Genomic DNA, 16049 nt, shown 5'->3' with positions numbered 1-16049 from the left:
CTGGAGGCTACAGTAGTGGACAGCATGGGTCTAGAGACTGAGATTCTAGCTAGCGGGCAGAACCCTGGTGAAGGATAGCCGCAGGTTAACTGGCATCCTAGGTTGATGGAAGAGCATTAAGTGAGAAGTCTGCGGATGGGCTGATACAAGTGGGGAGAGAGTATGGGAGGTGTGGAGATGATGGGAAGAGGGAAGTTGTAAAGAATGGAAGGGCCTGAATGCTGTGTTTTGGAGTTGGAACTTTACGCTGTAGGTGGTGGGCAACCTCTCAGGACTTCTCAACTGTGAATGACCCCATCAGACAGCTGGACGTATTCTGAAGGATGAGTTGGAAGGAGATTGAAAGGGGATACAGATGTTAGAAATACTGTAATCGCAGCCAGACACTAAGAGCCTTAACTAGACAGTAGTGTGTGCGTACTCAGTCATGTTCGACTCTGTGACCCCATGGACTGTAGCCTACCAGGCTCCTCTGTCCATGGGATTTCCTAGGTGAGAATACTCGAGTGGGTTGCCATTTCCTTCCTACTCAATGGGATTTTCCTGACCCAGAGATGGAACCACGTGTCTTGTGTCTCCTGCACTGGCAGGCAGATTCTTTCCCATGGCATCACCTGGGAAGCCAGTGGTGGGGGAGGAGAAAAGGAGTGACTCGGAGAGAGATTTTGGAGGCTGATGGTGATCTCAAGACTGGGTGACTAGGAAGATACTGGTTTAGCTAACTGTAGAGAGACCACAGGAGGAGAAGTTAGGAGCATAAGAAGTTTGGGGAGGGGCGGGTGGATATGCTGAGTTGAAGACGGCCTGTAGGACCCCATGGAGAAGTGACTTGCAGGCAACCAGAAGTGCAGCTGTGGAGTTTAGTGGTACTGGGAGGACTGGAGTTGAGAATTTGTGAGTTATTTGCACAGTCATGCTCACTGACGCCCTGGGAAAGGATGAGCTCATCTAGGGCCGGCTAGTGTTTATTGCACAAAGTGGGCCAAGGGCATGTATTGCACCACAAGGCGAGACAAAGGCAGACTTTCTTGCAAGAATAGTCTGACCCTGTGTGGAGACCATGGTGAAGCGTGACCGACTGTGCGGTTTCAGCCTCACCCTTCGCTGCAGTCATGTTGGCCAGGGTGACCTTGTCTCCACTCAGTGCTCGCCTCAGGACCCTCAGGGCTTGGTTGGATGGCAGAGCTCTTTCCTCACTGCTCTGTAACATTTTCCTCTCTGAAGCTAAAGGAGAATTTGGTTTCCCACCAGCTCTGGAGCCTCAGAGGATCTAAACTATTGTGCTATTTAGAGTGAGACACAACAGTGAAACTCAGATCTAGAAACTGGACTTGTCGTAAGTTCTGTGTCTAAAATATAGTGGGTTAGCCATGTGAGGAAAAGGATTCTTCATTTATACCAATAAGAGATCTAAACATTAGAAAAGTGAAATCATAAAAGTACTTGAATAAAACATGAAATATATATATGTATACATATGTATGTATGTGTGTATATATGTTTGTGTATATGTGTATATATATATGTGTGTGTGTATATACATATATACACAAGACCTAAATAATCAAGAGAAGTCACACATTCAGCATTTTATGTGCAGTTGCCCCATTTTTTACTGTTGGCAACTATTTGAAAACATTTTCATCTACAGATCACACAAACATCCCACGAGCTAGCAGTTTTGCAGGCGTAGTGTTATCATGACTGCAGCAATTAGGAGGTGAGGAAGGGTCTGGGTGGCACTGTGGGGCTGGCAGGTATTAGGGAAGTCCTCCCAGAACTGGGTCACTGTCGAGCTGGACCTGGGGGATGGAGCAGGATTTGGCAGTCTGGGGTGGTGGACACTGCAGGTGGAGGACCACTATTTTGGGGATTAGGACATCCTGGGGGAGGTAAGTGAGGGGGTGGGTGTTAGGGGAGAGGAGCCCTGGATGGGAAGGCCCAACTGCTGAGAAGCCTGGACTTCTCTGAGTAGGTGGTGGGGAACCTCAGAGGGGATTTAAGGCTGGAGGATGGGGACCTGTGCAGGAGGGCTGCCTGCAGCTGCGGCTTCTCTCCAGTCTGATCTGTTGAGGCCCTGATTGATAAATGCCTCTCCAGTTTATGCTCACCTTAGGCACATTCATTCCTTGGAGCAGCTGCCTGCCTTTGCCCATTACAAACTTCCTTCTTCATAGGTCCAGACACTGCACTCTTTTATTCAATCTCACCTACCACTGCTGGGAGCCCCCAGCCACCCAGTCTACTCTCACTGTATGGAGGGGCCCAGTCACAGCTTGCCAAGGGCGGAATCTCTGATGCTGGGCTCACGGAAGGTGGGGTAGGAAGGGAGAGGGGACAGTAAGCCCTCCAGGTAACAGCTCCCTGCTTGATAACACCCCCTTTCTCTTACCCTTAGAGCACGGAAGCCCCATTCTGCTAACAGCCAGAGTTAGGGAGGAAATGCTTTGGGAAGATTACGGACTCAGTTCTCCTCTGAAATATATCTTTGGCTATCTGAAGAACTCCCACAAGCCAGGAGTTACCTCTTTATTTTTTCGTAGGTACCATCTCAAGCAGTTCTAGCCTCCCCTTGGAATGACAGTGATCACTCCATTAGCCTGATAGGAATCCTCAACTCCTCCCTCTTCTTGCCAAGCCATCCGCAAGCCGTGTCTCACCAAAACCTATGGAATCCTTGCTAGTCCAGCCACCATCACCTGTCACCTGGATAACCCATCCTTGCCTTTCTTCATTTTGCATTTCACACAGCAGCCAAAGCAATCTTTAATAATTCAAATAACAGTGTATCCCTTCTCTTAAAACCCTCCAAAGGATTTCCTATGAGTAGTACAAAACTCTGCCTGCGTTAGCTTTCTGTTTTGCGTGACCTGTTCCCTGCCTGTGCTCACCACCCGTTATGCTCACTGCATGTTGACCACATTAGCCTCAGGCTTGTGCTCCCCGGAGAAAAGCCAAGTGCCTTTCCATCCCAGGTTTCCCAGATGGCCTAGTGGTAAAGAACCTGCCTGCCACTGCAGGAGATGCGAGCGACGGGTTCAGTCTCTGGGTCAGGAAGGTCCCCTGGAGGAGGGCATGGCAGCCCACTCCAGTATTCTTGCCTGGAGAATCCCATGGACAGGGGAGCCTGGTGGGCCACAGTCCAAGGCGTCACAGTCAGAAACGACTGAGCGCACGCACACACACCCCACAGTCCAAGGCGTCACAGTCTGAGCGCACACACAGGCACACGCACACACACACACACACTCCCCATCTCAGCACCTCTGCACTGCTCTTCCTTATGTCTGCTTTTTGCAGGGCTTTTCACATGCTGTGTCCTCCGCTTCCAGGTTTCAGAATATACATATTCCAAAGGGGCCTTTGGCAAGGACATTATCTCAAGTGGACTCAACTGTTTCCCAGTTGGTCTCTATTAAAACACCATCTTTATTTATTTATTTATCCCTTTTCACTTGAAATTATACATCTGTTATGTGCCTCTCCCACTGGAATGTCAGCTCCTTGCAGGCTGGGTGATACGTGTCTGCTTTTTGTGGTGTGCCCAGTGCCAGCTACAGAGCAAGCTTGCTTAATTCACTCTTTCTCAGGCAGCCCGTGAGCTCTTGAGGGCAGTGACCTGTACTTAGAACGCTCTCTGCCTAACATGGTGCCAGACACAGAATAAGCACTCAATATGTATTGTTGATCAGTTGCTCTGTCGTGTCTGACTCTGCAACCCCATGAACTGCAGCACGCCAGGCCTCCCTGTCCTTCACTGTCTCTCAGGCTTTGCTCAATATATTATTAGTGGAATTGAAATCACTATTGCATTTCAGTTCCTTTGTGTATAGACTGTTCCTCTGTTGCCTCCTCCTCATTGTGTAGCCTTTATCTGTTTCCAAAGCATAAGTGAAAATAAGAGAAGATGGGAGTGGCTTTCATAAGAGGAACATTCCCCAGGCAGAGACGGGGAACCCCACAATCCGGGAAGGGTTGTGGGGCTGGGGGTTTCTCAGAACCAGAGGCACGGGTGTTTACCCAGCTGCACAGCCCTAAGAAAGGGGATGATGGGTAGGAGGTTTGCACTTTTATCTCCAGCATATTCAGGGCTGTTTTTCAAAAGAGTTTTAAAACATTTTAAGTTTAGTTTGCCCCCATCTCCATCTGCTTCCTTCTGAGAGACGTAACAGGGCTAAGTGCTGGTTTCAGGGAAGGAGGGACAGTTGAGAAGCTGTTAAGACAGTTCTGTTATCCAGTGAGCAAACTACCCTAGCTGTCAGGGCAGGTGACAGCTGTGGCAAGAGTTGTGGATGTGCTCGTTCCTGCGGCCCCTGGCTGGGCTGAGCATGAGGCAGGCTGAGGACTGAAATGTGGCCTTTAGGGATGGGATGGTCACCACAGCCACCAACCCCACCCCTCTCCAGGACTCCCAGAACATCACTCTCTTCCCCTCCTGCTACCCTTAGAGGCTTCCTGGGTACTTCAGGCACCATCCAGGCTTGGCATTCCCTGCAGGGGAGAAAGTGGGGGTGGATGCTCCTGAAACCACTATTAGGGAGAGGTGATCCTGGAATTCTGAACCTATTTGTCTTCAGTGTGGCAAACATTCATTGATTCAATAGGCATTTCTTGAGTTGATTAAGGGCCATGGGGTCCTAGGAACTGGAAAATCAATGGAGAAGCAAGAAAGACACAGGTCTCTGACCTCAGGGGAGACAAGCAATTATACTACAGAAGTGCTGTGATGGAGAGAGGAATATAGGATACTAGGAGAGCAGAAAGGAGGGGCTTGGCATACAGCAGACTGACAATAAATATTTGTAGGGAAAAAAAGTGAATACATGGCTGCTCCATTTCAAGCCAGTTATAGGGAAGGCTTTCATGCTTGGACCTGGGAACCCAGTTGCCAAGTGTAACACTGCTTGGGTCTTAAAAACACACTGTCCACAGACACAAACCGTCCCAAGAAATAAGCGTGGAGGAGACTTAATAAGAAGAGGACATCCCTGGATCCACGTACTGTGAAAGTTCTGTGGCTTCTTTTGCCTTTGTGCCCATTTCTCCTCTCCCCCCTTCCCTGTATCCGGGCTGTCATGCAACTCAGCCCTGAGGCGATGAAGGACAGAGGTGGGTGGGCGGCGGGTAGCCAGGACACTGCTGGGGACATCCTCAAAGGCAGCAGGAGACTCCCTGGAGCTGGGTGGCAGGGGCTGCAATACTTGCCTGAATGGCACCGAGGTTTTCAATGAGCTGCTCAGGAGTGGATGATCCCAGGAGAACGGAACTCACACCCTCGTTCCTCAGGCACCACGCTGGAAGAGAGAGCACCGGGTCAGGAAGGCAAAGCACTTCTGACTGTTGATGAGTTTGCAAACACCATCTGCAGCTTCCTCTGTTGCAACCAAAAGGTGTTAACTTTGTGGGAGGATGGAGGTGCACTCCGGGATAAAGAGCCTCAGCAGCGCCCCCTGTCGTGTGGAGGACTTGGTAGAATCCGTGCACGTGAACTGTGGCCTTAGGCCTCCTCTGCCCCACTGGGCATCCAGTCGGGGAACACAGCCTTGTTCCTGAAGACACCTGACTCAGCTCATGGATGGACGTCTGGATTCCTGTTCCAACTGTCTTTCCATCTCATTCATGCTGTCACTTTCCCCTCATCTGTTCTGTGGAGTCCTTGTAGACTTTGTGTATCTGATCTGGACCCTTTGTTTCCACTGACCTGTCAGCCCTGTCTGGACTCCCTCTCTTCCTGACATGAGATTCGTGGAGATCATCTCTCTTGCTAACCCTCTAACCCCTCACTCCGTCTTTACCTGTAGCAGCCTCTGCCCTTAAACCCCTATTCAATCTTGGCCCTGTCGCCTTCAGCAGATAACCCAGCCTCCTACTTAGTGCAGAAACTTGAATCCCTCAGGTAGGATATCCCTTAATTCCCCATTAGCCTACGGACCCAAGTACACACACACAGACACACACACAGACACAGACACACACAGACACAGACACACACAGACACAGACACACACAGACACACACAGACACACAGACACACACAGACAGACACACAGACACACACACAGACACACACACACACAGACACACACACACACACACCCCTCCAGTTTCAGAGGCTATGGGGTCATGTCTGTTCAAAGCCAAACTGTGCTGATCCCACTCCTTTTGCCTTTTCTTGGACTTGATTAGATTCACTCTTCTCTTCCTGTTTTGTTTTCATGGATTTTTTATTTCTTACTGCTCTCCTCTTTATCAAGAAAACAATCAAATTTCTCTCATTCTAAAGTAAGCCTCTGGACTTGCCTGGTGGTCCAGTGGTTAAGAATCCGCCTGCCAACACACGGGATGTGGGTTCGATCCCTGGTCTAGCTTCCTGTCTCCTCACTCCCTGCCCTTGACATTTGTGTGTCAGCAGCACTATCTGTGAATCCTCTCCATCCCCAAATATCATGCTGTTTCTCCTCCTTCAGCCCTTGGCTTAAGCGGTCCCCTTGGTCTGGAATGTGCCTTTGCCTCATTAATATCTACTTCATCATTTGGAATTCCTCATGGGCACAGCCTTCTCCCAAAGTCCTTCCCTGAGTCCCAGGCTGGGTTTGGCACTCCTACATGTTACTTCCCTCCTCCCACTGCTACAATGCCCTTCTCAGTTGGGCTTCCCAGGTAGCTCAAATGGTAAAGAATACGCCTGCAATGCAGGAGACACGGGTTTGATCCCTGGGTTGGGAAGATCCCCTGGAGAAGGGAATGGCAACCGACTCCAGTATTCTTGCCTGGAGAATTCCATGGACAGAAGAGATTGGCGGGCTACACAGTCCATGGGGACACAGAGTCAGACATAACTGAGTGACTAATACGTTTTATCATCACACTGTGTTAAAAGTATCCATTACTTTCTTGACTTGTCCACCAGAGTGTGAGACGTGTGTTATTTGCAGCACCCAGCCCAGCACCTGCACAGAGTAGGTGCTTTTTAGATGTTGGTTGAGTAAATGGGGGCGTGAATAATTGATGGGCATCCCTTAAGGCCTCTCCTCCCTCTGTTTGCTCAGGCTGTGCTACCAACTGATGCTGTTAAGCTGTTACCATGCTCAGACCTTTTAAGGCAATCACTAAATCCTTCCACATGGGCAAAATAATGCCTGATGAAGGCAACAAGCCAAGTGATCCCAGGCTTTTTTTTTTTTTTTTGGCTGCTTTATTTCCTGCTTTGCACTTAGAACTCTGGCACTTGTGGAAGTTCTGAGCAGGGCACTAGGAAAATTATTGCCCATAAACTACTTGATGTCAGCAACAGCTGATTCCCCTGTGGGCAGCCAGGCGTAGGAGAACTCACTGGGCAGGGCCAGCCAACACCAGGGGTAACAGATGATTCTGGATAATCAGCATCTAATCAGGGGTCACCTACAGGCGCATCCAGAGTGCCTCTTTATGAACAAAGTGTGCATGCCGGCTCCTGTGCAGATGTGAGACATGGGAACCAGCCCACAGGTGGGCTCAAGTAGCTTGTTTTCTGCCAGAGGATCTCCCCTTCCCCCACACTTCTACTAGATCAAAAGTAATATGCCTGGAAATAATTTCCCTCTCGGTTTGAGAGTTCTGTGGTTAAAAACAAAACTACTTGTTTACAAAGAAAAGAAAAAAAATGACAGGCAAGAAAGACACCTGGGGACACAGAGGGAGGAAAAGGAAAAAAAGTATGTTTTAACTTAAACTCGGACTCTGTAAAGAGTCATGTACATCTGACATTTAGTGAAAGTCTAAATGTTGTAAGGATTTTCTCTTTAGAAAGACAGTATTCTTCTGTCTCTTTCAGAGCTATATTCAATACTCACTTCCATGTTACCACCTAACAACCATATTTATGGCTATGGTTTAAGAACAGGTGTTTTCCTTTGTGCCTATACCTCTGACCATATACGATGGCTGAGTGGACACAGTTTTAGCACAGGGTGTCTGATTCTTTGCAAAACCATCATCATCTTCATTCTCATCTTCACTAGTTACTTACTGAGCCTACTCTGCTTTACATACATAATTTCCTTTTACTCAACACATTTGCAAGATATATACTATTATAACCATTTTGCAGATGATAAAACTGATAGCAAGTTAAATAACTTGCTTATGGTCAATAGCTAATACCTTATACTGCATTCATTAAAGCTCTAGGGATGCTAACTAATCACATTAAACTGTTTTTTAGAAGAGAGGGTTAAAGCAATAGTCATACTTAGGCAAATGGTCTTCCCCCCCTAAAGCCTCCTTCCATTTCCATCTTTCTATGACTACTGCCAACTATGATCCTTCTGCCTTCTAATATCAGAAGGGTCAAGCATTTAACAAATATTCTGTTATTTTATTTGCACAAAACTTATCTTGAACTTTTTTATCTCATTGGTTCACTGTATCTGATTTATCCCAATTCCTGCTATTTCTTACTCCTTGTGAATTTGTTCTAGAATCTATACTCATTATTCTCTTCTCACAGCTACCACATGAATTTTTTTCAGCCTCTTCTCCATTTGTAAAGGGGTGATGCTGCTGCTAAGTCACTCCAGTCATGTCCGACTCTGTGCGACCCCATAGACGGCAGCCCACCAGGCTCCCCCGTCCCTGGGATTCTCCAGGCAAGAACACTGGAGTGGGTTGCCATTTCCTTCTTCAATGCATGAAAGTGAAAAGTGAAAGTGAAGTCGCTCAGTCGTATCCAACTCTTAGCGACCCCATGGACTGCAGCCACAGGCTCCTCCATCCATAGGATTTTCCAGGCAAGAGTACTGGCGTGGGGTGCCATTGCCTTCTCTGGTAAAGGGGTGATAACAGTAGGTAAACTCCATTAACGTCGGTGATGGAGGATTAGGTCGAGGACCACTATATACTTTGTGGGATTGTTCTGACAATTACGGAGACAAGATGATGAGCATAGAGAGCTTATCACAGAGCCTGGCAGATACTCCTCAGCAAGGGAACTGAAAATCTAGCTTTTTGGTTTAATCCACAGTCTCTCACCACTTGTGGCTATTGACCATCAGAAATGTGTTTAGCCTGAATTGACATATTCTATAGGTACAAAATGCACTCTGGATTTTGCAGGAAAGTGTGTGAAATATTATTATAAAAAATATAATAAGCTTTTTATATTTATTACATGTTAAAATGACAATATTTTGGCCATATCGTATTAAATGTAGTCCATTTAAAAATTAATTTCATCTATTTCTCTTTTACTTTTTTAACATGGCTCCTGGAAATCTAAAAGTTAAACAAATGATGCACATTGTATTTCTCTGGGACTGTTCTGATACAGTGTGGATTTCAATTGTCACCAGTGACCGTGACCTCTCATTGACTCCACAGTGTCAGAAGAATCATCTTCATGGCCCTCAGAAGTTTTGAGACGCTGCTCCCCTAAGACAGGCTTTCCATGTGGCAGTGGCTTGGCCTCAGTCACAGCTCTGCTTCTCAGCCTCTCACCAACCCTGCCTTAGCTTCAACAGGGAAGGAAAATTGAGCCACAAGCAGTGGATGTCACCACATAGTTCAGGGATGCTCACCCTTGACACTGTGAGGATGTGTGCCTTTTCACTGACGCTCATGTTCTTGTTTAAACTGTCTTATAAGAGAAAGGAGAGGAAGTGAGAAAAGTGTTTCAGCATGTGGAACACTCTGAGGAACTCTACAAAACCTCATTTTCAACAGACTTAACCGGGAGTGTTTGCTTCAGAGATTGTCTGCCCCTACACTAGGTATTTTACCATGTGAGAGATGTGACTCAGTAATAGAGAATGCTTTCACTCTTTGTGACCCAGCAGGGCCTCCGTCCCCAGTGACTCTCTCACCCACGGCTAGCTGAGGTAGCGTGCATCCCAGACGCTCTGCGATCGGGGAAAGATCTTTCAGCTTGTTTTGCTGTTTTCTCCCTTCTTCACTCACAATTCTTTCCTTCAACCACTGGTAGCACTAGAGATAAGAAGAACATTTCAATGTTAATGTCTGGTAAAGGTTTGATGCAAAGACTGTCAACTCTGTTAAATATAAGAGCCTTGTAGTGAATTCCGGAGTCTTCTTGGCCCTGACCTTTCTGTTTGATACAAACAAGGACGCTTATGTCTTCATGCAAAGAAATGTTCCCCGTGGTCTCGCACCTTATTTATTGGTTCAAGACAGATTGATTTTGTCTACAGCTCACCATTCAAATTCATCGACATGTACAAAAGTTGTTAAAATCCTGACATATAATCAATCATATCCCGTCTGGAAAAGATGGTTCTTATTGTGATAGCCCTTAGAATGTAGGTGGGTAGTTGGGGGGGAAGGTATTTACATTTCACCAAGGTCTATTATGTTTCTTTTTTTGTGCAGAAAATTGGATGCCAAGCTTTCTGCTCACAGGAAGTCATTATGTTACATTCTTGCTGTAGCTGTCTTTCTCCCTCTTGCCTTCAATTTACTCCTAGTCTCTCCTGTATTCTTTTAGTGCAGTTTTATCGTTAGCTTTCTCCACTCCTTTCTAGAAGCACATGTGAATAGTATAACTGATAGGTACCAGTACATTTTTAAAGTGGATAAAGTGGATAAAGACTTTCCCAAATGTGTATTACATTTTTGTATAATTTTTGAAACTTAAAAAGGCAAGGATGCTTATAAAGGTAAATGGGAAACTAATCTTTAAAACCTATAAGATGAGGCTGACTCTGATGTAGCCTATAAAGTGTGCCTAATTTCCTAAATGTAAGGAAAGAAATCTTTTAGAACTTCTCAATGCCCTATTTTCCAGAAGGTTCTGCTCTTACTATGAAACAAGGAGCAACAGACTCTTATGTACAAAACTAGCACTGTACAACCCAAAGGAAAAGAATATTTGTAAGAATGTTAGTCTGTTTTAGTGACAGTAAGAACCGTCCCCTGTGTGGCAAAGTGGGCTTCCTCCACTGTGTGTGTTGTGACATGGTTGCCACCACAGACCTTTTCCGTCTCATCTCAAAGGCAGCAGAAAGCTGGGCAGTCATCACCAAATCTCCACCCACGTGATTTCAGTAGGCTGCTGGCTTTCAAGTATTTTTTTCATCATTACAAGACAGTATTTCCAAAGAAAAAGGCAACTGCATTGTTTTGTTGTGATTTCTGGAATGATTTTGCAGATATGAAATGAAGAAAGAACAAGCACACCCAGTTTTGTTCTCCTCCTAGATCTCAGAGGCTTATGGTCTGGCTCCTTACATGAAGTTTACTTAGCAAAATGGCCAAGAGTTTTCCCAGTCTCAACTCCAGAGACCTCAGCTTCTTCCAGGAGGAAGCACAGCCTGGGGGCATCTCCTTGGAGGTGATGGCTGGTGCCAGCAGTGATGAGGTGGACAGTTAAGAGCAATCAGCACTTCCGTGGCAGCATGCTGGGTACATCAGAAAGTCCCTGAACTTACTTTCTCCTGTCCTCAAGGGGAAAAATATCACCCATCCTCATTTCAATCTCATAACATCTTTCAAGGGACCAGTATGTCTGTTATTCAAATGCAAAGAAAAAAAAAAAAAAAAAGCTTGAAAACCAATAGCCAAAAGCCTCTTTGAGTTATTGCTTTTTACTACTAGGACAGTTCCTCAGGTTTCAGTATATACCACACACATAAAGAATAACTGACTGATTTATCAATCTTATGAAATTCCAGTTTTTTTAATCTTATTATCAGCAACACATTTTTATTCTTAGGATTGAGTTACAAGTTGGATATGTGTGTTGAGTGTGTGTGCGTGTGTGAATGCAATGTTTGCATTACATACACACTCCATAATGAGAGGAAGATTTCTTTTTTTAATTTAATTTAATTTCTTTTTTTTATTTTTGGCTGTGCTGGGTCTTTGTTGCTGTGTGCAGGCTTCTCATTGTGGTGGCTTCTCTTATCGTGGAGCACGGGCTCTAGAATGTGGGACTTCAGTAGCTGTGGCATGTGGACTCAGTAATTTCAGCTCCTAGGCTCTGGAGCACAGGTTCAGTAGTTACAGCCCATGGGCTTAGTTGCCATGTGGCATGTGTGATCTTCCTGGATCGAACCTGTGTCTCCTGCAATGGTGGGCAGACTCTTTGCCACTGAGCCACCATGGAAGCTCTGAGAGGAAGATTTCTAAAAATAACAAATACCAAACATTCATTTATTGAGTACTTTTCTCTCTACCCTCAACATCAATCTTGCTCTAATCACTGGGAAACATAAGCAGGTTAGGGTTTTGTAAAAGTAGATGCATAGTATTTACACTGCTTCCCTCATACCAAAGGAAACAAATGTGTTTTGAAAATAAATATCTTTAATGGTTTTACAAATGGGAAAATGTTTGCATAGGGAGGAGATGAAGCTTAACTAAAATTTCAATTAAATATGGAAGTGAACCAGTGTTTTTGGTAAGAAGATTGACCATAGGTGTGGTTGTATGCAATAATAAACCCAGCTTGTGGACAACAGGCAGTAGTCCATGAATCAAAAGATGAAATTTCGTCTTCCACTCCTATTATATTGCTTAATCCTATTCCTCCAGTGATTTGATTACATGCAGATTGTTCCTTCTGACTAAGTGGAAGGCAGGAATGGCTTCTTGTTCGTGTCAGCATCTCCAGTCTTGACACAGTGGTTGACACAGAGGAGGGGCTCAGCCAATATGGCGATGAGGAAAGGATCTGAGAAACCAGGATTCCACACAGTAAAAATAATTGTCTTCAGTTTTTCAGATTGAACGCAGACACTTCCTCCTTAATGCAGTATGACTCGACTGGCAGCCCTATGTGTATCCACAGTGCTTGTGGATTCCACATAGTTTCATAATTCACCCCTTCTCATGTCTGTCTCCAACAAGTCCCTGAGTTACTCCTTAGGGTTGAGACTGTCTCATTCATCCTCTCCTCAGTCCTCAGCACTGGCTAGACACTCAGTAAATATTTGCCAAAGGAACAACTGAATGAGCTTTCTTCTCAATAGATTACTGAGCTAATACTTTTATACATAAGTCACAAAATTCTTTAAAATATCCTAAAGCCTGTTTCTTTGCCATCTTCTAATGCTGTGGCCATTATCTCTGGGACTGCCATTTTACAGATAACCGTAGCAGGATGGGAATAACCTGTGAGATATACCCCAAACACCCTGGTTGGCTGTCAGTTAATCCCAGCCTGTAACTTGGGCAGCAACTGTAAAGTCATGGACAGAATCAGTCACATTTCATTACTGGGCCTAATTAAGCATTCAAGATCATTGACTATTTCTAGCTAAACAATTGAAGTCTTTGGCTCAAAAGAGCAGCAAAGTCTTCATTATTGAGGTAAAAATGTCTAGGTAAAATGTTGGTGCTAAAATTTTTCCTTCTGAAATTGTTCCATAATGTGAAAATATCCTTAGTATCTTAATGTGAACACCTGGAGTTCTTGGACTGTCCCTCTCCCCATTTCTTTGCTCCACCTATGTTTGCATGTTCCTCTTTCCCTTTGACAAAAAGGTATACATTTTTCTGTTTTTTTTTTTTTTCTATAACGTATGTTCCTAATAATAGGGAAGAACTGTCCATAAATCTTATTGCACTTTTCATTTGTATTTAAACTTTTTATTTAAAAGCTGCTCACTTGGTCTCTGATAGTTCACTTGGTAAAGAATCCGCCTGTAATGCAGGAGACCCCGGTTCCATTCCTGGGTTGGGAAGATCCACTGGAGAAGGGATAGGCTACCCACTCCAGTATTCTTGGGCTTCCCTTATGGCTCAGCTGGTAAAGAATCCGCCTGCAATGTGGGAGACCTGGGTTCGATCCCTGGGTTGGGAAGATCCCCTGGAGAAGGGAAAGGCTACCCACTCCAGTATTCTGGCCTGGAAAATCCCATGGACTATACAGTCCATGGGGTTGCAAAGAGTCGGACACGACTGAGCAACTTTCACTTCACCTGGTCTGTTGATCAGACATTATTGATCCTTGGTTATGGCTTATTGTATTCAATCAAGAAACAACTGTTGAGTACCTATCATGTGCCAGGCTCTGTGGTGAGTTATGTGAGTAGGTTTCAGTTTCTATCCTAAAGGTATTCATGAATCATTGTCTGATAACTTGAGAAGTGTTTTGTAGTTGGGGTGCCCCCTCAGTGATTTCCTCAGAAGCTATGTTTGTACTGCTTCTTTATGGGAAATACCCCACCATCAGTGCAAGCCATGAACTAGGCACAGCACCTTGTCCTTTGGGCCCCTGTCACTGGTCTACTAGGTTGGCATATGACCCAAGCTTGGCCAGTCTTCTCTGTTCCGAAGCTGTTAAACAAAATTCTCTTTTCTCTCAGATTGTATGCCTTTAAGGATGTAAGCCTGGCAGTCACTAGCTTTCTTGTTCCTGGGCTCATGAAGAAGACCCATTTGTAGTAGCAGAAAATGACATCTGTGGAGAAAAACAGAGGAGATGGAGAGTCCTGACAATGGGCGAATCTATGGACAGAGTCACCCCTGAGGCCACCCCCCTCCATCTTTCCCAGGGAGTGCTCCCTTCTTTGATTAAATAAAGTTGAACTGCGTTTTGTTGCTTGCAGTCAGAGGATTCCAAGACTCTGTAAGAAGTATTTGTGGAATGTTAGCGGAAGGTACCAATAACTGAAGTTTTGCAAAGTAAGGACAGGCTTCACAGAGTGAAGACAACCAAGCTTTGTCTTTAGAGATGGCTTTCCACAGCCAGATAAAAAGAGGGCATTTCTGGGAGGCAAAAATAAGTATAGCGTGTTTGGGTGAAAAAATGAACTAATATGATTTGGGGAGAGCCTGTTGCTGCTAAGTCGCTTCAGTTGTGTCCAACTCTGTGCGACCCCATGGACGGCAGCCCACCAGGCTCCCCCGTCCCTGAGATTCTCCAGGCAAGAACACTGGAGTGGGTTGCCATTTCCTTCTCCAATGCAAGAAAGTGAAAAGTGAAAGTGAAGTCGCTCAGTCGTGTCCGACTAGTAGCGACCCCATGGACTGCAGCCCACCAGGCTCCTCTGTCCATGGGATTTTCCAGGCAAGAGTACTAGAGTGGGGTGCCATTGCCTTCTCCATTGAGGAGAGACAAGAATGGAAAAATGGGCTCAATTAAGACCCCAAGAGTATTTCCTTGAACACTTGTCTGTGGGTTTTTAGGTTTTGTCATATACTCAATATTGGGAAGTCATTAAGGATTTAGGGCAAGGTTATTATATAGTCAGATTAATCTTTTAGAAAGATATTTGGTCACATAATTAATATGGATAGTAGATAATTGGTGGGTAGTTGAAAAAGAGGGGTGAATCAGAGAGTCTAGATGGGAGGTTATTGTGGCAAACGAGGAAAGAAATGATGATGATCTAAACAAGGGTGGTGCAAGGGAAGGACCACTGAGGTCAGGATGTGGACTGGAGGAGTTGGTGTCCTGCTGGATAAGACTTAGGGAGGAGAGGCAGACTGAGATAATGCCTTGGCTTCAGACTGGGATGACCAAGGGATGGGTGGAGGCACTGTTCACTGAGGATTCTGGGCAGGTTTTGGGGAGTGTGGATAGCCATGTGGTGGTGTCTAATAGACACGAAGAAGTAGTGGTGTTTAGCTCAGCAGTGAAGTCAGTGCTGATGACACTGATTTAGAAGTCTTTGAACAGTGGTGGGCCACATGCAGCCTCCAAGAAAGCCACATGGGTAGTATTACTTTCTAAAAGATAGGTTAATACCTAACAGTTCAGTGTTTACAACCAAAATAAAATATTAGCATCTTTATTTTATTGGTGTAACTTAGAATAGCCAGTGTGAAATACCAACCATTCTATTTTGGGGGAAGGTGAAAGTTGCCATCTTATTTATCTATTTGTCTAGCTCTTTTTTTTTTTTTTTAAGAGAATCATACTATATTTGTGAACTGCAAATAACAAAACAAAACAGAGGTCCAAAGGGGCTAAAGTCCCAGCTGTAATTTACACACAAAGTGTATGGTGAAAGCAGTTACAATGTACAAAAATGTGACAAGTTATCCAGATGTTTTAAAAAAACAGAGCCTGTCATAAGAACCTCCAATCTTTTTCTGTAGGTTTCTGAGGA

The 16049-nt window shown here is 45.1% G+C and overlaps 1 protein-coding gene across 2 annotated transcripts in view; it reads right to left on the bottom strand.

Annotated features, from left to right (window-relative positions):
• The window catches only part of KCNAB1 (potassium voltage-gated channel subfamily A member regulatory beta subunit 1), a 452075-nt gene that overhangs the window by 5944 nt on the left and 430082 nt on the right, over positions 1–16049 (bottom strand). For both annotated transcript variants that reach the window (XM_040247427.1, XM_040247438.1), the window contains exons 12-13: positions 9840–9960; positions 5206–5294 (exon numbers count right to left, since the gene is read on the bottom strand). In XM_040247427.1, the coding sequence (XP_040103361.1) occupies positions 5206–5294; positions 9840–9960 (210 nt within the window). The remainder of the gene's footprint in view (positions 1–5205; positions 5295–9839; positions 9961–16049) is intronic.

The sequence above is a fragment of the Oryx dammah genome, unplaced genomic scaffold (genome assembly GCF_014754425.2).
Source record: "Oryx dammah isolate SB20612 unplaced genomic scaffold, SCBI_Odam_1.1 HiC_scaffold_2, whole genome shotgun sequence".
Classification (NCBI taxonomy): domain Eukaryota; kingdom Metazoa; phylum Chordata; class Mammalia; order Artiodactyla; family Bovidae; genus Oryx; species Oryx dammah.
Note: the sequence above shows the minus strand (reverse complement) of the source record. Positions and strands in the feature narration are given on the sequence as shown.